The sequence below is a fragment of the Protopterus annectens genome, chromosome 14.part0, assembly GCF_019279795.1.
Source record: "Protopterus annectens isolate FY-2018-M chromosome 14.part0, PAN1.0, whole genome shotgun sequence".
In the NCBI taxonomy this organism is placed as follows: Eukaryota; Metazoa; Chordata; order Ceratodontiformes; family Protopteridae; genus Protopterus; species Protopterus annectens.
Window position 1 is genome coordinate 494955077 of NC_056748.1, and position 27372 is coordinate 494982448.

At 42.8% G+C, this 27372-nt stretch overlaps 1 protein-coding gene across 7 annotated transcripts in view; it reads left to right on the forward strand.

Annotated features, from left to right (window-relative positions):
- LDB1 (LIM domain binding 1) overlaps window positions 1-27372 on the forward strand; it is a 1030118-nt gene that overhangs the window by 884219 nt on the left and 118527 nt on the right. For all 7 annotated transcript variants that reach the window (XM_044056251.1, XM_044056248.1, XM_044056250.1 and 4 more), the window contains one exon: window positions 10396-10479. In XM_044056251.1, the coding sequence (XP_043912186.1) occupies window positions 10396-10479 (84 nt within the window). The remainder of the gene's footprint in view (window positions 1-10395; window positions 10480-27372) is intronic.

The window sequence follows — 27372 nt, forward strand, 5'->3', positions numbered from 1 at the left end:
AGCCAGTCAATCAGGGGTCGTCCCTTCAGCAAACCAATAGCCAGCCAAACCATTACAACGGACGCTTCAGACCACGGATGGGGAGCACACATGGAAGGAAGGAAGGTGCATTCAAGGACTATGGTCACAAAAAGAGCTACGCATGCACATAAACCAAAAGGAAATGCTGGCAGTGATACATGCAATCGAGGCCTTCAAGCTATTTCTACATCAAGGCCACCTGCTAATAAGGACAGACAACACCACAGTTATGTGGTACATAAACAAGTAAGGAGGTACCCATTCCTACCCTCTTTGCAGACTGGCAATGAATCTATGGGAACTTTCCTTGACACTCAATATAGAGCTGCAATCCCAGTTTGTACCAGGAAAGGACAATATTTAAGCAGAAACATCATGGATGCACACGAGTGGATGCTGCACCCAGACATCTTCCTTCAGATAACACAATCATGGGGGAGGCCGGACATAGACCTCTTTGCTTCCCCCCACAATCATCAGCTGAAGAAATTCTGCTCAAGGACAATACCACCCACAAGCATGGAAAGTGGACGCTCTCTCTTTCAGCTGGAGAACTCTAACAGTGTATGCATTTCCACCTCTTCCATTAATGACCAAGGTCTTACTGAAGATCAGGACAGAGCAGCCAAAAGTGATTCTGATAGCTCCGGACTGGCCAAGACAGCACTGGTACCCACTGTTAAAGAGCATGTCACGCACGAAACCATGGCCTCTTCCACAATGGCCACTTCTCCTGACACAGCACAATTACAAAACTCTGCATTCCAACCTGAAAACCTTGCAACTAACAGCCTGGAAAATACCTTGATTCCTCCCCAGGATAAGCTATCCAAGAGAGTGAAGGATATCATCATGGAAGCTCGCCGGCCTTCCACAAGAAAGGCATATTCAGCAAAATGGAAAAGATTTCACACTTGGAGCACCACAAAGGGCCTAGATGCGAAAGTGATAAACATGGTACATATCCTGGAATACTTGGCAGAAATGCTCCACAATGGCCTGTCTTACTCTTCCATTAAAATTCATGCTTCAGCAATTTCAGCAGAGTACAATACTGATCCACCTGTCTTCTCTCATCCTCTCCTAAGACAGTTTCTAAGAGGAATTAAAAACATCAACCCTCCAAGGAAACCACCAGTGCCTACTTGGGACCTTAACTTTGTGTTGGAAAAACTAACACTGCCATTCCTTTGAGCCAGCAGCATCTGCAGAACTACAGTTCCTGTCTTGGAAGACTGCCTTCCTTCTGGCCATAACCTCAGCAAGAAGAGTATCCGAGTTACAGGCCCTCATGGCAGTACAGCCATTTCTTATTTTTCATCAGGACAGAGTCTCATTGAGAACCAATCCTTCATTTATGCCAAAGGTGGTATCCAGGGTCTCATTAAACCAAGCTATTCACCTGCCTACCTTCTTTCCAAATCCACAAAACAAAGGGAAAAGCTTCTGCACACCCTGGACATACACAGACAGTTGCGCTACTACTTGGACAGAACTAAAAGTTACAGAAAAACTGACCAGCTGTTTGTAGCATATGCTGCTGGTGCACAAGGAAAAGCAATTTCCAAACAGACAATTTCAAAATGGATAGGGAATTGCATTCGTTTTTGTTACTCCTTTCATGGAAAAACTGTGCCAGCTAACATTAGACCTCATTCCACCAGAGCAACAGCCACCTCCACAGCCTTCTTAAGAGGGGTGGCTACCAAGGACATTTTAGAAGCTGCTACATGGAGCTCCGTGCATACATTTTTCAAGCATTACAATTTACCTTTATATTCCAGGTCCAGAGCAGGCTTTGCTACGGCAGTCCTGCAGGGCAGTTTAGCTACTCTATCCTTTACATAGATCCTCCACCCCCAGATTGGCTATGGTATTCTACCCATATGTGATGACTGCAGATGCATCCTTGAAGCACATAGTACAGTTTTGTACCTACCATAAATGTAGATGTCCGATAGGTATGCATCTGCAGTCAGGTTTTCCCTCCCTCCTTCCCCTCTGTGGTATTTATTGGGTACCTTTCCCTCTCATAGCTAGCTGGGGTTATCTATTATGGTGTATTTGTTATATATATACTTATATATATATATATATATATATATATATATATATATATATATATATATATTTCTGTGCATTTTTGGAATTTATTGCATTTCTCCAAATTTAGCCTTCCTTAGAGGGCACCTGGCATCTGGGGCAAGAAAAACTGAGGAAGATGGCGTCGGCTGACGCTTTTATACCCCAAGCTCTGGCGTCGGGAAAGGCGACATCAGCCGACGCCGGACCCAGACTTTGGAATCCGGCCGACCGAAGGGCTGCCTGAGGCAGGACAACCCATATGTGATGACTGCAGATGCATACCTATCGGACATCTACATTTATGGTTAGTACAAAACTGTACTTTTTCTCTGTTGTAAGTCACTGATTTTTCTTTTATTGGTCTAATACATAGCAGCACATGATTGAACTTTATTTTTTTTAAATAAATGAATATGTAAAGAATTGTTTCTCTTTTGTTTGGGGAGGGTTGACACGCCAGCATAGTTACGGTAGGCATTTTCCAAATTTTTGACACGCTGAGCCCAAAAGGTTCGCCATCACTGGAGCCAGTTCAAATTGCCTAGGTGAATTATCATAGTAGACGGCTGGTATTACTGGACTGCTTAGGCAGATGTTCATCGTGTAATACTGCTGCAGTCATCACACTTGGGTTATCCTGCCGTCAGGCGGTCCCGCAGTCGGCCGAATCCCAAAGTCTTGGTCCAGCGTCGGTTGTCGTCGCTTCTTCCCTGACGTCAGTGTGACAGGGGTATAAAAGAGGCAACCGACACCATTTTCTCCAGTCTTTCTTGCCGCGCGGTGCCCGAAGCAGAAGCAGTTTGCAAGTGCCGGTCAGCCAGCTCCTGAGATTTTTGAATCTAATTTCAGCCCGAAGTCTTCTCTAAAGCTAAGTACCCTGTTGGGGAAACTTTTCTTGCCTCAGACCGATGTCAGACATAGTTAATAATTGCATTTCTTGTGGGAAGCAAATACCTCATAAGGATTTTCATTCTTGTTGTATTCCTTGCCTAGGCCCAGACCACGACGTCTCTGGTTGTCGGTTTTGTGCTAGGTTCAACAAACGTACAATCAAGCGTCGGGCAGATTTCGCCTGACATTATTTTGGCAGAAAATTTAATTATAGCATGTCATCGGAACTACCGACATAAGCAATGATTAAAAAATGCAAGGATAAGGACAGGCAACCAAGGCCAAGACCAGATACCGAGGCCTCAGCAAGGCCTGCCGCCGGTTCTCCAGTTTGCAGCGAGGCGCCTACGCAGCCCCTGACTACCGCAGATTCAGAAATTCTGATGGCCTCCCAGACCGAATCAGCTGGGCCTCAGGAGCCGGTTCCATCTCACCCCTTGGACACCAACCCTGACGGTGATCCGGAGATTTTGGACATGCCTTCGGTTTCTGAAGGTGTCTTTAAACCGACAACTATCTCCATTAAGTCTTATGCTAAACTTAAAGCCCCCTTAAAATTTAGGAAACCGGGTCCACAGTCCCCTATGCCTAAAAAACAGATGCTTAAGATGGCTAAGGATTTAATTACCCTTATCAGGGGTTCACAACCCCCTCCTGACAAAAGGCCTAGACTGGAGGAAGATTATCCTTCCTCTGACCAAGCATCCATTTCCTCAGCTAACTCTGAGGACCAGGATTATTCCTTCCCTCCTTATGAAGACTCAGATGCTGAAGAGTCCATTCCCTCTGCCCCCCCCCCCCCCCCCCGAAGACTACACTTTTGGGGAAACTTTACACACCATGAGAGAACACTGCCACTGGGAAGGCGAAGATTACTCTGACTCTAAGAAAAGACTTTGTGCGTTGTTTCTTCTCCCACAGCGTAGACCCCTTGCAATTCCTCCAGTTTTAGACATTTTGGATGATGTTTACACCAAATCTAGTCTAAACCCAGATTCATTACCTCCTGCACCAGATAAACCAGACAGATACTACCGAGTTCCTGATTCTCATAAGTTTCTATATAAAAGCCCTGCTGCAGACCCCAAAACCATTTCCCAGGGTCCCAAAGGGGTTAAGGCCTCTACTGCTAAGAATCCACTACCTTCTGAAAGAGATTCCAGAGCATTAGAAAGATGGGGGAAGAAAGTGTATACGTCTGCCACTTTGGCCATGAGGGCCTTAAACTGCCAATTCCACATGCTAAAATGCCAGCAGTACTTGATTACACAGTTAAAGCAGAAAATTATCCCCCAGACAGATCAACCCGATTTCAAAGAGATGCAGGATTTGCTGCATGCAGCAGAACAGGTGGGAAAGCATACCTTACAGTGTGGTTTTGATTCATTGGAGGCCTCATGTAGAGCAGCTGTCACAGGATCCATAATATGTAGACATGCTTGGCTAAAAGAGCAAGCCTTACCAGAACATGTCAAAGCAAAGTTATTGGATGCTCCATTACAGAAAGATGTGTTATTTGGTGTCAAAGCAGAGGAAGTTTTAAAGAAAATGGAAGAAAAGACTAAATCTATGCAGACAGTTAAAGATTTTTTACAGGTACAACCTCCCAGTTTCAGCAGAAACTGGCCATCAAAAAACTGGTCCTTTCCTGCATCAGACAGACCCCAAAGGAGTAGGTACAGACGCCCAAGGGGCAGAGGCCAGCCACAAGGTTCTTTCAGGCCTAGACAATGGCACACAACAACTCAAAGAGGTGGAGACAAAACAAACACAATGACTTCCCTCTTCGCCTGCCAAGCAAAATTGCTCTGGCAGCACCTTTGGGAGGAAAACTGGCTCTATTTCCACAAAATTGGCGCATCATAACAAAGGACAAATGGGTTCTGGATATTATTACCCGAGGCTACAAATTTCATTTTCACACTTAACCACGGATGAGAGGCATGACAAATCTGCCTCCAAACCAATGGGCAGAGGCACAAACGCAAATTTCAGCTCTCATGGATATGAAAGTAATTCAAAGGTTACCTACAAAGGAGCAAGGTCAAGGTTTTTACTCAAGACTGTTTATAGTACCAAGAAAGGACAAAGCCTGGAGACCCATTTTAGACCTCTCAATTCTAAACACTTACCTGGAGGTACCCAAATTCAAAATGCTCACACTACAGCAGCTTCTTCCCATGCTGGGCAAGGAGTCTTGGCTGGTAACGTTGGACCTCAAAGAGGCATACCTGCATTTCCCTATCAGACAAGATTGCAGAAGATACCTCAGATTTTTGGCAGGTACAACGCATTATCAATTCTCTGCATTGCCCTTTGGCTTATCTACTGCGCCCAGAGTATTTACCAAATGCCTGGCATCAGTAATTGCATACTGCAGATAATGAGGAATACAAATTTATCCATATCTGGACGACTGCCTGATCCAAGCAGACAGCAAGGCCATTCTATTACAGCATCTGGCATTTGTAACAAAGCTGCTAAGTTGCCTAGGGTACACAGTAAACAAAAAGAAGTCAAAGCTAATACCCTCACAAGACATAATATTCCTGGGTGCCAGCTTAAATACAACAGCCCAGATGGCTTATCTCACGCCAGACAAACAAAAACAACTGACTCAATACTTCAAAAAGATGGCAACTTTTACCCAGCTCACTGCAAGGAAAATCCTGCAGGCATTGGGGTTCATGGCATCCTGCATTCAACTAATTCCACATGCAAAGCTGCATATGAGGAAATTACAATGGTACCTAAAAAGTGTATGGACTCAACGCAGGCACAGCCTCGAAACAAGTATACCTCTCATTCCCTGCCTTCAAAAAGAGTTCCTATGGTGGGCTCAAGCATGTCAAATAAACAAGGGTCTTCCTTTTGTCTTACCTCCAGCAAACCAAACTATGACAACAGATTCTTCAGACTACGCCTGGGGAGCACACATGGCAGGACAATGCATACAGGGCAAATGGTCCACAAAACAAATGTCTACACGTCAACCTAAAGGAGATGCTAGCTGTGCAAAATGCACTGACGGCCTTCAAGGACCTCTTTCATCCAGGACAACTACTAATAAGGACAGACAACACCACAGTAATGTGGTACATAAACAAACAGGGAGGAACACACTCCTACCCTTTATGCAGACAGGCAATGACCTTGTGGAGCACAGCATTGACTTTCCAAGTACAACTGCAAGCACAATTCCTGACAGGAAAGGAAAACATATTGGCAGACGAATTAAGCAGAAATTTGGCAGATCCTCACGAGTGGAGACTACACCCACAAGTATTCTCAATGATAACCCAAAAGTGGGGACGCCCAGACATAGATCTATTTGCCTCCCCCCAACAATTGCCAACTACAGAAATTTTGCACAAGGACTTATCATTCCCTAGCCTGGAAAGTGGACGCCCTATCATTCAGTTGGACAGCATTGACAGTCTATGCCTTCCCACCACTACCTGTCTTGACCAAGGTATTACTGAAAGTCAGATCAGAGAGACCTCAAATGATCCTCATTGCTCTGGACTGGCCATGTCAGCACTGGTACCCATTACTAAGGACCTTGACTCACAGCCCTCCATGGATCTTACCTCAATTCCCACTTCTGTTGACTCAGCAAAACTCTCAGACCCTTCACAGTCAGCTCAGGACTTTAAATGTAGCTGCATGGAGAATACCTTGAATTATCAATCAACACTTCTCTCAAAGGACGTCCTGAATGTCATTTTGGAGGCCAGGAGGCCCAGCACCAGAAAAACTTACTCAGACAAATGGAAAAGATTTTGTGCATGGAACCAGGCTAAAGGCCAAAATCCTTGGATGCCAAACATTCCTCAAATGCTTAACTGAGATGCTACACAAAGGCCTTTCTTTCTCATCCATTAAGATCCATGCTTCAGCCATTTCAGCTCAGTATAATACGGATCCTCCCATATTCTCACACCCTTTACTAAGGCAGTTTCTCAGAGGGGCTAAGAATACAAGACCCCCCCCCCCAGAAACCCCCAACGCCAGCTTGGGACCTCAACTTCATTTTAGAAAAATGAACACTGCCTCCTTTCAAACCAGCCTTCTCAGCAGAACTGCAATACTTGTCATGGAAAACAGCTCTGTTGCTGGCTATCACCTCAGCACGCAGGGTCTCAGAACTACAGGCACTTATGGCAGTGGAACCTTTCATCATTTTCCATCAGGACAGAGTCTCTTTACGAACTAACCCTACCTTTATGCCAAAGGTAGTATCCAGTGTGGCTTTGAATCAGACCATCCATTTACCCACCTTTTATCCAAACCCCCAGAATAAAGGAGAAAGACTCCTTCACTCTTTGGACATTCACAGACAGCTACGTTACTATTTGGATAAGACAAAAGACCTTCAGAAAAACTGGCCAACTCTTTGTATCCTGTGCTGCAGGTTCACAAGGAAAGGCTATTTCAAAACAGACCATCTCCAAATGGATAGCACATTGTATCCGTTTTTGCTACTCGCACCATGGGAAAGCAGTGCCTGTTAATATTAGGTCCCATTCTACCAGGGCTACAGCAACCTCAGCAGCCTTTCTCAGGGGGGTTCCAACCAAGGACATTCTGGAGGCAGCTACTTGGAGTTCTGTGCGCACCTTTACCAAGCACTACCACCTTCCATTATACTCAAAAACCAGAGCTGGTTTTGCCACTGCAGTTCTGCAGGGCATCCTAGATTCATGTAACCCAGTTTAGTACCAGCCACCCATCCATAGCTTTGGGATTCAACCCAAGTGTGATGACTGCAGCAGTATTACACGATGAACATAGTACAGTTTTGTACCTACCATAAATATAGATGTTCGCGTGTATATACTGCTGCAATCCAGGTTACCCTCCCACCATCCCCTCTTCATACCAGCGTGTTAGTTATAACTCCATGTACATCAATCCAATGGATGCATGCCTATATGGTGTATTTGATAACAGCTAGTACTTTTGTGCATCTACTATGGTATTTTGCATAGTTATTTGTTTTGCCTTCCTAGTTGGGGGCACCTGACATCTGGGGCAAGAAAAACTGAAGAAAATGGCGTCGGCTGCCTCTTTTATACCCCTGTCGCACTGACGTCAGAGAAGAAGCGACGACAACCGACGTCGGACCAAGACTTTGGGATTCGGCCGACTGCAGGGACCACCTGACGGCAGGATAACCCAAGTGTGATGACTGCAGCAGTATATACACTCGAACATCTACATTTATGGTAGGTACAAAACTGTACTTTCTGCATTATAAGGATGATGGGGGTATCTAAACATCTGCGGAACAAGCTTAGTTTTACAGTCTTGTGATACTTTAGCTGTGATCCATTTGGATCTGTATTTGTTTTATTGAATTTTATTGGCTTACCTGTTGTGGTATTAAAGTTATGTGGGTTATTAACTAATAACATTGCTACATTAGTTGAGCAAGGACTATGTCTGTGGTTGTAAAAAACTATGGCTCACTGCCAGAAATTGAGAGATTGATATAATCTTTAAGCCAGGGTATTGTCAGTAGCTATAATAGCAGGCTTGTGCTGAAGAATCCAAGCTTCATATGTGGACCATTTATTTTTAATCCTGCCCAGACTGAGTGAAACTGTTAGAATTTTACCTTTATGTTGGAGCCCTGGTAATAGCCTGGAGGATATGGGTGGGACTGGTTGGTGCGAATAGTTTTGAAGTTTTGTTTTTCTCTTTTTTGTGTGGTATACTGCAGACATATATATATATATATATATATATATATATATATATGTATGTATATACATATACATATATATATTTTTTTGAGATTCAATAAGAGATTGTTTAGCACAGTTTTGCTGAATTTTTTTTTTTTTTTTGGTGAGTCATGGATATTCAATATAGACTACCATTAATGAATCCTCATTGAGTGAAGATGTGACTGAAAAGCCCAGACTAAGGGTTATGAATTGGAATAAAACTTCACCTTAAGTAACTCAAGACATTTTAATACATGCGAACTTTATGATGACAGTCACAGAAGCTTGTATATTGTGAGTAACTTGATAGCTTAGAGACTTCTGGATGCAAGTTTCAGAGTCAGGAAATGAGGGAGGGTTCAGAACTTGCTTGAGCTGAGTACTAATTTCAAATCTTTGCACTGGAGTCTACTCAGGATGATAAGTGCCAGTTAGGTTTAACTATTAAATATCCAAGTTTACTCAAAGCATTTGACCACCCAAGCATGGTCACTGATTTTCCATGGACTTCCGGACTTTTCTTGTGCATACTTTGCAAAGACCATCTGATTCTTTGCTATTGAATATTCTGTAGCGTTTCCTTGATATTTACCCCTTGTGGCTGCTCAGTTTCAAGTCCTTCATTGTACTCGTAGCATTCATTCTGTGGTGGTCTTGATTCTGCACTGTGGCTCAAAGAGCAAAACCCTTGCTTGTGAATGAGAGTTGGAAGTTCATTATGTAACTTTCCCAGATTGTATTTAAGGGAATGTCATGCAGCGTCCCTGATTCTGCATACCATTTTCCTGTGAGGAGTCCCTCTGTTTGCACATGTTCTTCATCCTTAGACTGTGTGTGTTTACTGGTATTCCAAACTTCTTGCACTCTTGAGTGTTCCCTGCCTCTTCCCTGACTATGCTGTCTTAAGTATCCTGGACCCTATACATCATTACACATTAGTGAAGATTTTCAGCCAGGTCCTGGAACATGTGCTTTTGAGCACCCTATATCATATTCTTGATTGTGTACTGAATGCCTTGTTTAGGGTGTCTTACTATGTACATGAGAGTTGCATGCAGGGTACCTGCTTTGTGCCCAGAGATAGTTATATAAGGTCCCGTACTGTGTTTGCAAGCACTTCATACAGGGCTCCTGGCATTTCCCAGGAGGGTACCATTCAGGAGTTCTCCTTTTGCATTTGACTATCCATGCAAGCTCCCAGATTTTTTGTGCATTCCCTTACTATATTCATGAGGGCCTTTTAGAAAAGCTTCCTTACTGAAGGTGGGATTTTTTGATCATTTTGTGCAGAAGTTCTAACTTTGCTTATGTCTGCCACTTGTGGAGTCCATGATTTTGCATACGAGTGTAATGTGCAGAATTCCTGATTTTTCATGTGAGTACATAATGCATAGTCCATGTTCTGCCGGTGAGTATGGTGTACAGAGCCCTTAGCACTACATATGAATACTATTTACAGCTACTTGGCTGTACATTTTAATCCTCATTTGTGCATAGTTCCTTATTTTGCATTTAGATGTCCTATGCATATTACCTGAAGACACGTAGTGATGTTTCTTCACTGTTAGTCCTTGATAATTTTTTTTTTATTGCCAGTCCAGGTGATTCTTAGTCTTTTGGTTTGTAACAAAGTAAAACTTAATGTTTACTACTTTTTCTTTTACAGGCTCAAGACCCCCAAATGTTGGACCAGTTGTCTAAAAATATCACACGATGTGGTCTATCTAACTCCACCCTCAACTACCTCCGAGTAAGTTTGGGCATGTTCACAATTCTAATTTTCCTGATGTTGTTGGCAGAGGACTGGATAATAGCTTTGTTGAAATATTTTATAAATCATTATTACTGCATAAACTTCATGTGAATCACTGTTTAAAATTACAAAGTGCCAAGTCTGTCACAGATGGATGAAACATGGGCTGTGTTTTAGTTGTTCGGTTAGTGACTTTGATATGGAGCACCCAGTTGGGGAGAGACAGCAGTGATGAGGTGAAACTTGCTTGTCTTGTCTATCCCATTTTAGTACTTGCTAAATCTGTCAACAGATTTGTGTATGATGCACATTTCTGTTCACAAATAGTGCATGTATTTTTGTTTACTTTAAAAACATTTGTGACATAACATCTTAATCAGGAGTTTAAGAATTTGGCGTTGTCATTAGTAAAGTGTTATTTTTGAACGCTCATATTTGTTTATTGTTCAAAGCACTTCACAACCTATGTAGTGTATTCTCCGGTTTATAACATTAAGATGTCTTTGAAGTATAATAAACATTTTTAAAAGTTCTGTCATTTAGAATATGGTTGTAAACAATGATCCCTATTTAGGAAGAGAACAAAGTTTGCTCTGCTGCTTCACGTTACCTGGTTCTTGTGCTCAGTTAGTAGCTGGTTTGCTTTCTCTGCAGAGTTTGCATGGGCTTTCACCAGGTGCTTCTGTTTGCTTCTCCATCCCAAGGATGTGCAGCTAGGTGCATTGGTGATCCTGTAAATTGTAGGTGTGTGAGGACATGTTTGTTGTGGCCTGTTATGAACTGAAATCTTGTCTAGGATTATTTATTTGCTCGGTCCCCACAAATTCCCTGCAGCTCAGAATAGGATAATGCAGGTACCAAAAAAATAAATGAATGGGTAAATAAGCAAGGAAATGAAAGTTAGTCTAGAGCACATTAAGAGAACACTAACAAAACATCCGCTGACATGTCCCGCTTCTCTGCTTGGAAGACTAGAGAAGCTTGGATTGTTTTCCATAAACTATAGCAGAATTGTGAGAGATATCATTACTGTAAGGCTTCAGATGATTTTTTTTCCCTTTAACTATCTGGAATTAAATCCGCATATAAACAAAGAGTTGATAAGACAAGGCTGATTTAAATTGGTTCTCTGAGAGTGTAGCGGCTGTGATAGCTTGTTACTGCAAGATTGTCTAGACAAGTAGCGCTAAAAGAGAATTTAAAACTAGTATGGATAAGCAAGTTTGTGTAGAATTTGACAGTCGTGTAAGCAGACATTTTTGTGCCTGTTTTTTCTACTGGGCAACTGATCATTGTTTGTTACGGGTGAGCTTCTGCAGAAGTACCACTGTGGAGTTATGGTATGTGAAAAACTATCATGATCTGGGTATGCACAAAATGTTTTATCAGTGTAACTAACTCCATCAGTAAACTGTTACTGTCACCAGAATCCCAAACTCAAAAGCATGCATTCAGAATGAGATTTGTGTCGTGTTTTTCTCTTTTTTTTTTTTTTTTTTTTTTTTTTTTTTTGAGAATTAGGAACTACTCAGTTTTTGAAGTCTTGAAATCACCTTGCTGTTTATGATGGTCACAGTTTGAACAGGCCCGTAGCCATGTTTTTCAGGGGGCACCTTTTGGCAAACATAATTGACTGAATCACTCCTCTAAGATGTTCTAACATGACTCCCTCCATATGGTTGCAGTTTGTCTTTGCAGTTGCTTTGACAGTTTTTAACCAGGTGATGCATTTGTTAGTAATTTGCTGTTTGGGGAAAGGCAAACTGTCTTACATCACTTTTGCACCAAAAGTGTTAAATACTGGGCTTGGCTGTAAAAGTATGCAGTCAAACCAGCCGTGTATGTGTGTATGCTGGAGAGAGGGAAATTGGATTTAAGCATTCTAAAAGCAGTATTTATCCCTCTGGTTAGTTTCCCTCCTTTTTTGCTCTATATTACTCTCCTCCAGATAGATGAAGGCCCTTTTTAGTGAAACCTTAATAGTGATCAGTGTCTGCAGATATGCTTTTACAGATACTCAACTGTCTACCACACTCTCGATATACTACACTGCATGTCCACTTATTTCAAGGAGTTTGTCTTTGCTGTAACATTTTATAACTATTCCATTTTCTCTGACTGTAGTAATGTTCATCTAATTTCTGTTATGTATGTAATCTGGTGTAGTTTGTCAGTTTTACACGATTGCTGTCTAGTATCCATACTGAATGTTTGATTTATACTGCTTTGTCTGACTGAAACTTCTGCTTTGTCTTTATTTCCCTTTTAGGCCTAGGACATGTATAAAAAGGTCTTCGGACCAGTGCACTTACCAGATAAACAAATATAAAGTTGCATAAGTAAATATATATCTGTCACACTTGTGAATGTCTCCCCATCAGTACTGCGTCATGGATATTGCATCTTAACTCAGAATAGCCTTAATGAGCTTGGTGTTTAACTTAGTATTTTAGTGGTTCTTAAGTGAGTACCCCTCCGTTTGTAGCATAAAGGATTTACAGTGGATCCATCCTCTTTTGCCAAGGGTTTGCCCATATAAGTAGCTTTGATCATGCTTTGGGATTCATTGTTTGTATTTGCTTGAGGGGTCTTAGGACATGATCCTGTAAATGAAATGATGTAGCATTTACATAAGAAACTGATGTTATCACTTAAAGATCATCTCAGGCTTTCAGGTCTTAACTTCGCCCACCAAATCAGCTTTGCATTTTGCTTATCAGCTTTATATGAAGTCTTATTCATGAAGCACTTCATGTGCACCTAGAAGGTAGAGGAGGTTGTAGGCAGTCTGGTAGTGAGTGAATTTTGACGAAATTGTCTGCAAGAGTAGCTATATTGACAATGTATTGTGATTTAAAAAAAAAAAAAAAAAAGTTGATGAAGGCTGCCACCTTGTGTTAAATACTTTACAAGCAGGTAATTGGAGATTGTACCATGTGACAGCTGCCTCTGGTTTAAAGTGTATGCAGTCCAAGTGTGAGGTGTTTTGATTCTTTTTAGTATTTAGTCCTACTTGGCAGTATTGTAGTACCGGTGTCATATTGCTGTTTCAGTTCTTGTACATTGTTTGAGGAAATGCCTATTTTTAGTGCAGTCAGTTTCACTGTGCTCCCTGAGGCTGCATTATGTATTAACAGCCCTAAGCGAGTGGCAACTGTTTTTAAGTATTATGTGAGACTTACTATGCTTGTGAGAGGTGCTTCTGGCTGGGGAAATTGTGTGTACTCGGACCATCACTTGTGTTTCATTTTAGTGATTAATCCTCCCAACAAACAGGTACCATGGAAATTGTAGTGTCCAATGTTTTATTGCTGCTTCAATTCTTAGAATTAATGTCAAGAGACACCTATTTTTAGTGCTGTCTGTTGCACCATGATCTCTGAGGCTGGTGTATTTTTATTTTCATTGTTAAGCAAGTGGCCACTGCTTTAAAAGTGAGACTAGCAGTGTTTTGTAAGAGCTACCTTTGAATGGGAATAGTGTATGCACCCAGTGACATCACACATCGGAATAATAGCAAGTTTTTTAAACATACTGACAAACATTCTGGTCATTAAGTTTTATTTTTTGGGTTGGATAAAGTAATAAGAAACTCCAAGGTATGGCCATGGAAAGACTTAATTGACTATTTTGAGTTATTAGTGCAAATTAATTTGAGTGCCCACAATTATCCCAGTTTGAATGGGTTGCCATCTATTAGTAGTGTTTTAGATCTTATAAAATGTAATGGTGTGTTTTATAAGTTGGGTATCCCGTTTTTAAGAATATGAGGTACTTATTCATGCTTTTGTTTAAATAGGTGTCTGAGATTGTTTATATTGTTTACTGGGAAAATTATGCATTGCTGAAAGTAGAGTGTTTTACCAATGTTCTTTTTATAGTATTTTTAAGAATAGTAATACGTTTTGAAGTCAACTGCGGTGGTGGTGCTGCAGTAGCGTTGTCGCCTCACAGACGTTGCACTTTCGATTCTCAGAGCGTCTTCTGTGTGTCGACATGCGTGAATGGGTGTTCCTTCGCTGAAGGTTGTGCGTTAGGCCCGGCAAGCCAGCACGCAAAACTCTACTGCCAATCATTAGCGGACCGGAGTTCCGCTGTGGCTACCCCTAACCGGGAAAAGCCAAAAGACAGTAGTAGTGTATGCACCCAGTCCATGAGAAGTCTGGTTCATTGTAGTGTTTAGGCTTCTTGTCAAACAGTTGTACAACATTGGCACTGGGAAAATTGCAGTACACTGGTGTTTTACTGCTATGTCAGTTCTTAGACTGTTTTTGCAAACTCCTGCTTTCAGTGCTGACATTTGACCCAGTCCCCTGGAGTCTGCATTATTTAATTACAGCCCTCAGTGAGCTCCTTAGTGGCATGTCACCGCATGGTAGGTGTGGTCAGTCAGATAGCATGAAAAGATGAGGGGGGGTACAGCAAGCTATAAAAACAAATGTCATATACATTCTTTAGAAAATAGTCACAACCTTGCTGTGTTATGTTAACAGGATGGTGCAGTGGTGCAGCGATTGCTTTGTCACCTCACAGCAAGAGGTTCTCCGGTTTGATTCTTGGCTAGGGTGCCTTCTGTGCGGAGTCTGCATGCCCTCCCTGCGTTCGTGTGGGTTTCCTCTGGGTGCTTCAGTTTCTTCCCACATTACCAAGACGTGTCTGGAGAGTTTCTCCCTGGGCCTCTGCTGAAAATTAGCTTAATTCCAAGTTGGACCTTCCCGGTAAATAAATGATAAATAATCCTGTGACACGGGTATAGTTCAGTCAGTCAAGGTAATTATTAGCCACAGACCTTAATCTATTATTAAGGTTAGCCAATTATTTAATGGTTTCTAGCAATATGTATGAGTTATGTTTAGCATATCCATTTGCCAGTCCATTAACTGACATTTATATGCCCTAGGATTCAGGAAGAACCTCACTGTCTGTGTAAATTGCCTTCTTCAAGTAGGTCAGTTTACACAACAGTGAGAAATTGATGGTGATAGTGTTTTTCCTGGCAGTCCATGAATCTTGTTGGTAAAGGCACCCCTGCACCCTGTCTTATACATTCAGCCACCCAAGTGTGCTCACAATGACACACGCACGCACACACACATACTCTCTCACACACACACACACACACACACACACACACTCACAATCATCAACAGACAAACCCCTCACCCAGCACGCACACACATTCAGGCTATCAGTTCCATACCTACCCTCCCATGTGACTGATCTCCCAGGCAGACATGTACATCCACTGGACACTAACACATTCTCTACCCCATGTCTTTGCTGAACTTGCCTGTACCTCAACTGCTTCCATAGAAATAAGTGGGCAACTGTCATCTTTTGACATCGTTCACTTTTTCCTCTCAAAGTGACATTTTGCGGTACAAGTTGTATGTTTTCATCTGATTTTACTTGCACACTTTTTTAGGAGTCATCTTACCTCAAAATGTTGTTTGGATGTATGCTTTCAAGTGACAGGTGTGGTGGTTGTGTTATTGTAAGAGCTGATAACTTTTCTTGGGTGGCTGGCTGAAACACTTACTTATACTGCCTATTAATTATTTTGTGCCAGTACAAGCACCATTAATTCATTAAACATTTAGCATGATTTGTCAGGTACACAGGTTTAAATCTATAATGGTGACAACATCATGGACTGCACTAGTTTTGTGTAGAGGGCTTGTTGAATTGAGGTTTTGTGATGTAGTGCTCTGTTCCCATGATGTTGATTACTGAGAATACTTTCTTGCAAACACTACTGTCTGCAGTAGCCAGAAATGTCATTCATCATTTTCTTTTTGCAGTTAACAAGTAGGGGAATGGGGGCAGCTCGAGATGGCAGAGGGTAATGACTTTGCTGCAGTATGGAAGGTATTGGTTGTACATAGGTACTTTTGTTAGTTGTGGGACATGAACACTGAAATGACCTCATAGTTTCATAAGTGCTGATGATGTCAGAAAATGTCAACTGACTGATGTTTTAGATCTTGTAAGCGACATTGTTACAGCTGAACATCAAAGTCAGTCTGTTGTCTATGATTTTGTGTTACTTCTGTAAGTAAGGGCTGCAAAGTAAATGTTGAGAATTGCTTGTGTAAAAAACCGAAGTCCACTTTGACTAAGCATTTATTTATTAATTAATGAAGCAATTAATTAATTCAGTTTAATTTAATTATTTATTGACATTTGTTTACCTGGAAAGTTCAGCTGAGCAATGACCTGTTTTCAGTGGAGGCCTGGGGAGAAAAGATCCAGCATATTACATGCAAGCAAAATAGTAGAATATAGCAAATATAAACATCTGATATAGTTTCATGGGTGTATACTATGGTAATAGGCAGTGGGACTTTTTTTTAAGCCTAACCACGTATCCAAAATGTCTGACAAGTTCTGGTACCCTTGGTAATATAAGCAGGAGCTTGAGAGATTAAACAATTACAAGCAGAGGCCCGAGAAATGAACCATTCATTTTACAGGCTGTGACAGTGTCTTTTAGAGACATGGGTTCCAAACTAGAGATGAAGTTCAAGTTCACATCCAGTTGTCCAAGTTACATTTGAATTGGGTTAGAGATGAACTCTGTTCCACATGGATGGGAAACTTGTTCCAGAGAGTGGGGTAGTCTGTGGGATACATACATACCTGTCTCTCCAGCAGTTTCTATTTATATCACAGGCAATCTACACATCCTTAGAATGGGTAATTCTTGTGCTGTTTTGCAGATATGCAGGAGGTCTCGCAGTCTGGAGTCTGAAGATGCCTGATATACCAGGCATAGATCTTACCTAAACAGCCTGTAAGAGATAAAATACTGGGATAGGACTTTGAGGCAGTCTGCGTAGGACAAGTTATTTACATCCTGTATTCTTTTAGTGCGAAACCTCTGTGGATGTTCCAGTTGTTGGATGTGTCTGGTTAAATAATACTAGACAATCAATCTGCAAATGTTTACATGCGTAGCCAATAACCAGACAGTAAGCAAAGATGAGAATGAAACCCTGTACCTTGCGTCTGTGATGTAAACACCTTAAGTTTATGCCAACCCCCAACCTAAAGAGTTCTGCTATATTTTTCAAAGTTTCAAATGGATAAAGATTGTAGGTTCCTTGGAGAATACAAGGCTAACTGCCCTGAAGCATCATTTAAGCTTGGCCATTAACCTGAGGACAGAATCAAACTCTGTAACTTGTCTCTTGTAACCATAATACCAAATCAAAACAAATATGTTTATTTTTACAAGATTAATATAATATAAATGGACTGTAAAGGTTATTATTGTTACAGGTATAATACAATCTGCTATAGAGTAACCAAAAAATATGATGATTGTCTAGTTAGAGAACCATGTTTATGTTTAAATTAGAAAAGGTGAGCAGAGAGCTGGAAGCAAAGGTGAGACAAGCAGGGTGAAATCATAGATTCAGAAGGCAAGATAAATAGTGTGAAATCATGGATTCAGAAGGCAAGATAAGTAGGATGAATGCATGGATTCACAGGTGAGATAAGTAAGGCGAATGCATGGATTCAAAAGGGTTAAAAAGGAGATGGTGGTTAGTTGAGAAAAGGATCATTAGCTGAGTGTCAGAGATGACAGTAAAAAATCGGTTAATAAAGAAAGGAATATGCATATATATGAAAATAGAAAATGTGTAAAAAGTTACTAGAGGAGGAGATATTTACAAATTAGGAATGCGTATTTGAAGGATATGTATTTTGGCAGCATAGCAAATAAGGCTTTCGCTAGTGGAACAGGAGATGGTAGTAAGGTAGGGGAGAGGGGATAGTAGGTCAGAAAAATGAAAATAATTAGAACTGGAGGAATTGAAGGGAAGGGATGGCTGTAAGAAAGATAAGACTGTTAAGAAGATGGAGCTGGAGTGAAAGAGGAAAATGGAAAATAGGATGGGATTAGACTGGTGTGGAGCATGAGCGGAGCCAGGGATGAGGTAGGAATATTTTACAGAAGTTTTGAACATGTGGAGGATGGGTGATGACCTAATTGTTATAGGGAGTGAGTTCCAGGATGTCCTTCAAGGATGCATCTGCAGTCATAACAAATGGGTTGTCCTGTCGTCAGGCAGCCCTTCGGTCGGCCGGATTCCAAAGTCTGGGTCCGGCCTCGGCTGATGTCCCACTCCCCCCGACGTCATCTCTGCTGGTCTTCGGGTATAAAGGCATCAGCCGACGCCATTTTCCTCAGTCTTTCTTGCCGCGCGGCGCCCGAAGCAGAAGCTGTTTGCAAGTGCCGGTCGGTCAGATCCAGAGATTACTACTACCGAATACTACTTCGAAGACTTCTAAAAGCTAAGTACCCGTTGGGGACTCTTTCTTGCCTCGGCCGATGTCAGAAAAAGTCAATAACTGTTTAACTTGTGGGAAACAAATACCTCATAAATATTTCCACTCTTACTGCCTGCCTTGCTTAGGCCCAGACCACGACGTAGCAGCTTGTTCGGCCTGTGCTTCCTTCAACCGACGAACGCTTAGGCGTCGGTCGGAGTTTGCTGAACAGTTTTTCGGCTCAGATTTTGCGTACATTATGCCGTCGGATCCTCCGACTACCCAAATTGTTAAAAACGCAAAGAAAAGACCGACACTCGCGGTCCGCGGTTTCGGCCGAAACCACGGTTAAGCAAGTCATGAGTGTCTCGGTTTCGCCGAAACCGAGAAAACCGGTCTATCTTCAGCCGAATCCACGACTACTACTGAGGCTCCTGCTACCTTAGTTGAATCGGCCTCAGAAGTTCTGCCTACTACTGTGGTTCCTAGTGATTTATCAGACAACCATTCCTTTGGATGTCTCTACCCCAGCACATGGTGCTGCTAGGCCTCCTGCAGCCATGTCTATTAAGGCCTTTGCCAGGGCTGAAGCAGCCAAAACTGTTAAATCAATGCCTGTTAAGCCCCCCTCACACAGGCCCACTTCTAGTTCACAAATGCTTACTCTGGCAGAGGATTTAATATCCTTAATTAGGGGATCCCAATCTCACCCAGACAGGGCCCCTCAGCCCCCAGAAAAGAGACCTAGAGCAGAGCCCCCCGAGCCAGTGTCCTCTGATGATTCTTCGGATGACTCAGACATTACAGATCAGCCAGAGGCTCCTTTTTCTACTTATGAAGATTCCGATGCTGAAGAATCCATTCCATCTGCCTCTCCACCAGAGGAATTTTCCTTTGGGGAAACCTTACATGCCATGAGAGAACAATTCCAATGGCAGGGACAAGATTTCTCAGATTCAAGAAAAAGGCTTAGGACATTTCTGCACTTGCCACAACATAGGCCCTTAGCTATACCTCCAGTACTGCCTGTTGTGGATGATGCATTTAATGATGTTTGCACTGCTCCTAATACTTTACCTCCAGCCCCTGCCAAACCAGATAGATTTTACAGGGTGCCAGACACTCATCACCACCTTTACAAGGCCCCACTTGCAGATCCTGAGACTATATCCCAGGGGCCTAAGGCAGTAGCCTCGACCTCAGCAAAAAACCCTATTCCTTCTGAAAGGGAATCCAGGTCCTTAGAGATGGGGAAAAAGTTTACACCTCTGCTACTCTCTCAGCTAGAGCTTTAAACTGTCAGTTTCATATGATCCAATACCAAGAGTTTATGCTTGATCAGTTAACTAAGAAGCTGTCCACTGATGATTCCTTAGATAAGAAATATGTTTTAGAAATGGTGAATAACATTCAGCAGGTTAGTAACCATTCTTTAAAATGTGGCTATGATGCACTGGAGGCTTCATTTAGATCAGCCATGACTGGCACAGTGATAAGAAGGCATGCATGGTTGAAAGAACAGGTCTTGCCGGATCATGTTAAAGCAAAGCTGTTAGATGCTCCTATGGATAAAGCCAGTCTATTTGGTACACCTGCTTAGCAAGTAATGAAGAAAATGGAAGAGAAGGCAAAATCTGTACAAACAGTTAAGGATTTCTTACAGGTTCAGCCCCCAAGGTTTAGCAGGAACTGGCCTGCCAAAAATTGGTCCTTTCCAGACTCCTCAAAATCTCAAAGTGGCAGGAATAGACGCTCTAGAGGCAGAAATCAATCCAGAGGAGGTGCCTACAGAGGACGACAGTGGCAAGGCAATAACCGAGGCATAGACACAACCACTGCCACTGCAACAGGACAATCACAGTGACTTGGCTCTGACACCGCCTACCAGGGAGCAAATAACAGCACCTTTAGGCGGAAAGTTAGCCTTATTTTCGAAAAATTGGCACTATATCACAAAAGACAAGTGGATTTTGCAAACCATAGACCAAGGTTACAGGTTCCACTTCCACACCTTACCAGTAAAAAGAGGAATGCCAAACCTACCTCCAAATCAAAAAACAGAAGCTCTAAAGCAGATAGCGCAATTAATAAAGATAAGAGCTGTGGAAAGAGTACCAATAACAGAACAGGGCAAATGATTCTACTCCAGACTCTTCCTAGTACCAAGAAAAGAGAAAAGTTGGAGACCTATCCTCGACCTGTCCGTCTTAAACACATACATCATTGTCCCAAAATTCAAAATGCTGACCCTTCAGCAACTTCTTCCCATGCTGGGCAAGGAGTGTTGGCTGGTAACTCTAGATCTCAAGGAGGCATACCTGCACGTCCCCATACGACCAAATTGCAGAAGATACCTCAGATTTCTTGCAGGATCAGAGCATTATCAATTCTCAGCATTGCCCTTTGGCTTATCTACTGCGCCCAGAGTATTCACAAAATGCCTGGCATCAGTAATCACTCACTGCAGGCTACAGGGAATCCAAATTTATCCATACCTGGACGACTGCCTGTTACAAGCGGACAACAAAAGCAAGCTGACAACAGATTTACAAAGAGTCATTTGCTTACTACAAGCCCTGGGATACACAGTCAGTTTACAAAAGTCAAGACTGATACCATCCCAAACAAGAACATTCTTGGGTGCGGAATTGGACACAGCAAAACAAATGGCATTCCTAACTGCAGAAAAACAAAACAACTCCCTCTTTACTTCTTGGCATTAACAAAGCAGAACAAACTAACAGCAAGAAAAGTACTGCAGGCCTTGGGCTTCATGGCATCATGCATAATCTTGGTCCCACATGCCAGACTGCATATGAGAAAGCTACAGTGGTACCTAAAGAATTTATGGTCTCAACACAGGCACAGCTTAGAAACCAAAATCCCACTAATCCCATGCCTGAAACAGGAGTTCCTATGGTGGGCTCAAGCATGCCAGTCAAACCCAGGCTTGCCCTTCCACAACTTTCAAGCAAGCCAAACCATCACAACGGACGCCTCAGACCTAGGCTGGGGGGGGGCGCACATGTTGGACAAATGCATACAAGGATTGTGGACTCCAGACCAGCTGCACCTGCACATAAACCAAAAAGAAATGCTGGCAGTAAAACTAGCAATCCAGAAATTCAGACCATTCCTCAAAGAAGGCCATTTAATGATAAGGACAGACAACACCACAGTCATGTGGTACATCAACAAACAGGGAGGCACTCATTCATACCCCTATGCAGAATGACTCTGGACCTTTGGAATATGGCTCTGAGCTACAACATCCAGTTACAGGCAGTATTTGTGCCGGGAAAGAAAACACCCTAGCAGACATGTTAAGCAGAACCACCTCGGATGCTCACGAATGGATGCTACACCCGGACATCTTCAAGGCCATCACAAAGAAATGGGGAATGCCACAAATAGACCTATTCGCATCCCCACTCAATCACCAGCTCAAAAATTCTGCACAAGGACATACCACCCACTTGCATGGAAGGTGGACTCTCTATCCTTCAGTTGGAAAGGCCTGACAGCATATGCATTTCCACCTCTTCCTTTGATGCACAAGGTACTACTGAAAATCAAAGAGGAACGCAAGGATAATCCTGATAGCTCGAATTGGCCAAGACAACACTGGTATCCATTGCTGAGGAGCATGTCTCAGGGAGAATGTGGTCAATACCCCTGATGCCTTTGATGTTAACTCAGAACAACTACAACATCATGCACCCAAACCTAAAAACCTTGCAACTGACTGCCTGGAACATCACATAGCAGCAACTAACCCAGACCTATCCCAAAGGGTTAAAGACATTATCCTTGAAGCCCGCAGACCTTCAACAAGAAGGAACTATGCAGGAAAATGGAAAAGATTTGTCATTTGGAGTACTGAAAGAGGAAAAGATGTGTCGAACATAGATATTGCTAACATCCTGGAGTACTTGGCAGAGCTTCTACATACAGGCCTGTCCTATTCCTCCATCAAGATGCATGCATCAGCTATTTCAGCAGAATACAGCTTGATCCACCTGTCTTTTCGCATCCTCTACTCGGGCAGTTCCTCAGAGGGATCAAGAATGTAAAACCTCCTAGGAAACCACCATTACCAGCATGGGACTTGAACTTTGTGCTAGAAAATTGACACTCCTCCATTTGAACCAGCAGCAACAGCAGATCTTCAACACCTATCATGGAAAACTGCTTTCCTACTGGCAATTACTTCAGCAAGGAGGGTTTCGGAACTACAGGCCTTAATGGCAGTACAACCCTTTCTAATCTTCCATCAAGATAGGGTGTCCATGAGAACTAATCCTACATTTATGCCCAAGGTGGTATCCAGAGTGTCTTTAAACCAGGCAATTCACCTACCTACCTTCTTTCCCAATCAACAGAACAGGGGGGAAAGACTGCTGCATACCTTGGATGTACATAGACAGTTACGCTACTACCTGGACAGAACCAAAGGTGACAGAAAAACTGACCAGCTTTTAGTAGCCTATGCAACAGGAAGGGAAGGAAAAGCAATTTCCAAACAGACAATCTCCAAATGGATAGGAAATTGCATACGATTCTGTTACTCCTACCACGGAAAACCAATTCCACAGAACATAAGACCTCATTCTACAAGGGCTACAACCACTACCACAGCTTTCTTACGAGGAGTGGCAACCAAGGACATTATTGAGGCGGCTACTTGGACCTCCGTGCATACATTTGCCAAGCATTATAATTTACCTCTATACTCTAGATCCCGAGCAGGGTTTGCCACTGCTGTACTGCAAGGGATCCTAACTACACCATAATTCTTCTTCCTCCTCCCCTAGTTTGGCTATGGTATTCTACCCATTTGTTATGACTGCAGATGCATCCTTGAAGGACATAGTACAGTTTTGTACCTACCATAAATGTAGATGTCCGAACAGGATAGCATCTGCAGTCAGGATTACCCACCCTCCTTCCCTCTGTGGTACTCCTAGGGTATTTACCCTCCTAATAGCTAGCTGGGGGGGGAGTCTCTTATGGTGTATTTGTTTGTATATATGTACATACATTGTTATTTTTCGTGTTTGCCTTCTACTTTTTTGGAAACATTGGCATTTATCCAAAATTTAGCTTATCAAGAGGGCAACTGGCATCTGGGGCAAGAAACACTGAGGAAAATGGCGTCGGCTGATGCCTTTATACCCGAAGACCAGCAGAGATGACGTCGGGTGAAGTGCGACATCAGCCGAAGCCGGACCCAGACTTTGGAATCCGGCCGACCGAAGGGCTGCCTGACGACAGGACAACCCATTTGTTATGACTGCAGATGCTATCCTGTTCGGACATCTACATTTATGGTAGGTACAAAACTGTACTTTTTTGCTACCACATTAGTGTATAGGAAGTGTCCTGCATATTTTTTTTGGTTATATGAAAGTGAATGAGTAGAGTATTTTTGCTGTACCTATGTCATCTGACTTGTGTTGTATGTGTAGGCAGCAGAGTCTAATGTTCTTAAATAACTTTTCTTTTGAAGATTGTCTTCAAATTGGTAGCTGTGATTTTTCCATTTGTGTAGCTTTCCTTACTGCTCTTCACTTTTACTGCAGTGTGTGCGCGTCTTTCTGTCTTCAAGAAGTATAGAATGTTTGTGGGCCATACGTATATTTTTTTTACTGAGTCCTGTTAAACGTTGTAATTAATAATGACTACTTTGACATTTGCAGCCTCATTTATTCCATCTTTACAGGAATTTCACGTTTAAGGTTACTGTGGTCCCTTAACCATTGCTTGAATAGATAATTAGTAAATTAAGCATTATTTCTCAGTATTTTGAACACAATCAACAATGTGGTATGAGCTACGCTGATTCACTTTAGATGATCGAATTACCATAAACTCAAAACCCATATGGCCGAGACCATATGATCGAGTTTTTGGAAACTCGAAAATCTAAAGTGAATTAAAAAAAAAAAACGCAGAAAACATTAAAACAACGTTTCTGCAGGGGGGCAAGCCCCCTGCACCCCCACACCCCCTACTTAAATATACAAACTCTGAGATCGCACTACAGCGAAGAAAAGGGAAATCTCCCGTTCCACGCTGTATGCAGATGCACAGAACAGGAGGTTTCCGATGTCCTCACTGTAGTGCGATCTCTGAGTTCGTATATGTAAGTAAGAGATGGTGTGGGGGGTGCAGGAGGGCTTGCCCCCCCCTGCAGAAACGTTGTTTTAATGTCTGTATTTTTTATTCACTTTAGATTTTTGAGTTTCCAAAAACTCTGTCATATGGTCTCGACCATATGGTTTTTAAGTTTTTGGTAACTCGATAATCTGAAGTGAACCCGAGCTACACAGACAGAATGATCCTTTGTTATCCTTACTGTAGAAATAGCACATTGACTTCTACTTGATTGACTCCCAGTAGCCAAATGACTGAACTCATCAAAATGTCGCCATCATCTGTATGCAAAGGGAGCTCTTAGAAATATGGCATGCAACCGTAGCAACTAGGTTTACTTCCTTGTGTGCTCACCATGAAGCTGGAAGGGATAAATGCAAGAGAACATGGTGCAATGCATACGCAGCTAGCCAGATATGAGTGATACCTGTGAAGTGAGTAATGGTTTATTACTGAAGCTGAAAACCTCTTCCATGACAATTTCAAACAGAATCAGGAGCCCCAGGTCATTTGCATGCCGGCCAAAATAGGGAGCAGCAAACCTCTTGCTGATTGATGTTTCCTGTGGTTCTGTTATGCATTATTGAATAAAATGTCCAGTTTAGGCTATAGTCAAATGAAATAAACTAGCTGAAGCTTCAGCATGATGAAAAATGTGCATTTTACAGGGGGAAGCCTCTTGCATCCCCATACCCTCTTATTTAAGTGACCAGTTTTGTACAGTCTCGGAGAAAATTGAAAAACCCATAGTTTTGAACCACCACCAGCTGCAATACCTGGAGTTATCTAGCCACTGTAAAACTTGATGTCCTTCTATTCCTATGTTGCAGTATTCTTGTTGTGGGATTTCCTGTCCTCAGGCGACTCGTACGTCGGCTCCTATACAAAAGCTTCAGCTTGGCTGGTGCAGCTGCATGGGATGTCACATGTAAGGCCATGAACCAGGGGCCTTAAATGTGACATTTGCATGCACAATCTTCAGAACTTTTCAGCCGGATACCGACACATCGTGTGTTCGCTCCTTCTCATCAGACGTCTCAATAAAGCTAAGTGACCTGTTGGATTTTTGCTTTTTCATATCTGATTGTTATTGCTTAGTCTTGGTGTTTTGTAACATTTTATAGCCGATGTCAGGTAAAAAGGATAAATGCCAATGCGGGCGCCAGATACCCATGATAGGTGTGTTATTTGCTTAGGCTGGGAGCATGATCATTCTTCTTGCTCCATTTGTCAATCGTTTGTGCCGAAGACCCTATGCAGCCGTCTGGCCACACTAAACCTCTACTTAGAAAACCAGTGCTTTAAGCGGCTAGCCCTAAGAATGGATCCCGCCTCGGAGGCCACTTCAGAACCTTCACGTAAGAAGCCCAAGATGTCCTTCAAGAATGCAACTGCAGTCATAACATGTGGGTTGTCCTGCCTCAGGCAGCCCTCGGTCGGCCGGATTCCAAAGTCTGGGTCCGACGTCGGCTGATGTCGCATTTCTCTCCGACGTCAGAGCGGCTGGAGTACATAAGCATCAGCCAACGCCATTTTCTTCAGTCTTTCTTGCCGCGCGGTGCCCGAAGCAGAAGCAGTTCGCAAGTGCCGGTCGGTCAGCTCCTGTATTCTACGATACCGAAGTCATCAAAAAAGCTAAGTACCCCGTTGGGGACCTTTTCTTGCCTCAGCCGATGTCAGAAATTATTGAAAAAGTTAACAATTGTCTTTTTTGTGGTAAACAAATACCTCATAAGGATTTCCACTCTTACTGCCTCCCTTGCCTGGGCCCAGAACACGACGTCTCTGCCTGTGTAGCCTGTGCTCGCTTCAACAAGCGCACTCTCAGGCGCCGGGCGGAGTTCGCTGAAGATTTTTTCGGCGATAAATTTGCTTACACCATGCCGTCGGATCTTCCGACATCGCAAACTCCCAAAAAGCGAAAAGACCGGGACCGACATCCTCGGCCCGCATCTACCACCGACTCCATGCCAAAACCTAGCGCGAGTGCTCCGGTTCCCTCTGAGACGGTCTCTCCACCGCTCCGAACCGAAGACATCGCATTACCGACGACTCCGATTCCAGACATTACTCCGCCAGTTATAGACTTTCCTCCGGATACCGAAACCGAGGAAATGCCCGAGACCATTGCTGTAGACAAGGTCACTCCTGCACGTGGAGCTGCCAGGCCTCCTATGGCCATGTCTATTAAGGCCTACACTAGGGCTAAGGCAGCCAGCAAAACAAAGCATATTGCTTCCAAATCCTTACCTCAGCCTACTCCAGAGACACAAATTATGTCCATGGCTGCTGATTTAATTTCCATGATCAGAGGTTCACAGGCCCATCCTGAGAGAGCATCCCAGCCTCCTGATAAAAGGCCTCGGGTTGAACCCTCTGACCCTTCTCCTTCAGATGAAGACTCTAAGGGCTCTGTCCACTCTGATAGCCAGGAAGAGCTCTTCCAGACCTATGAGG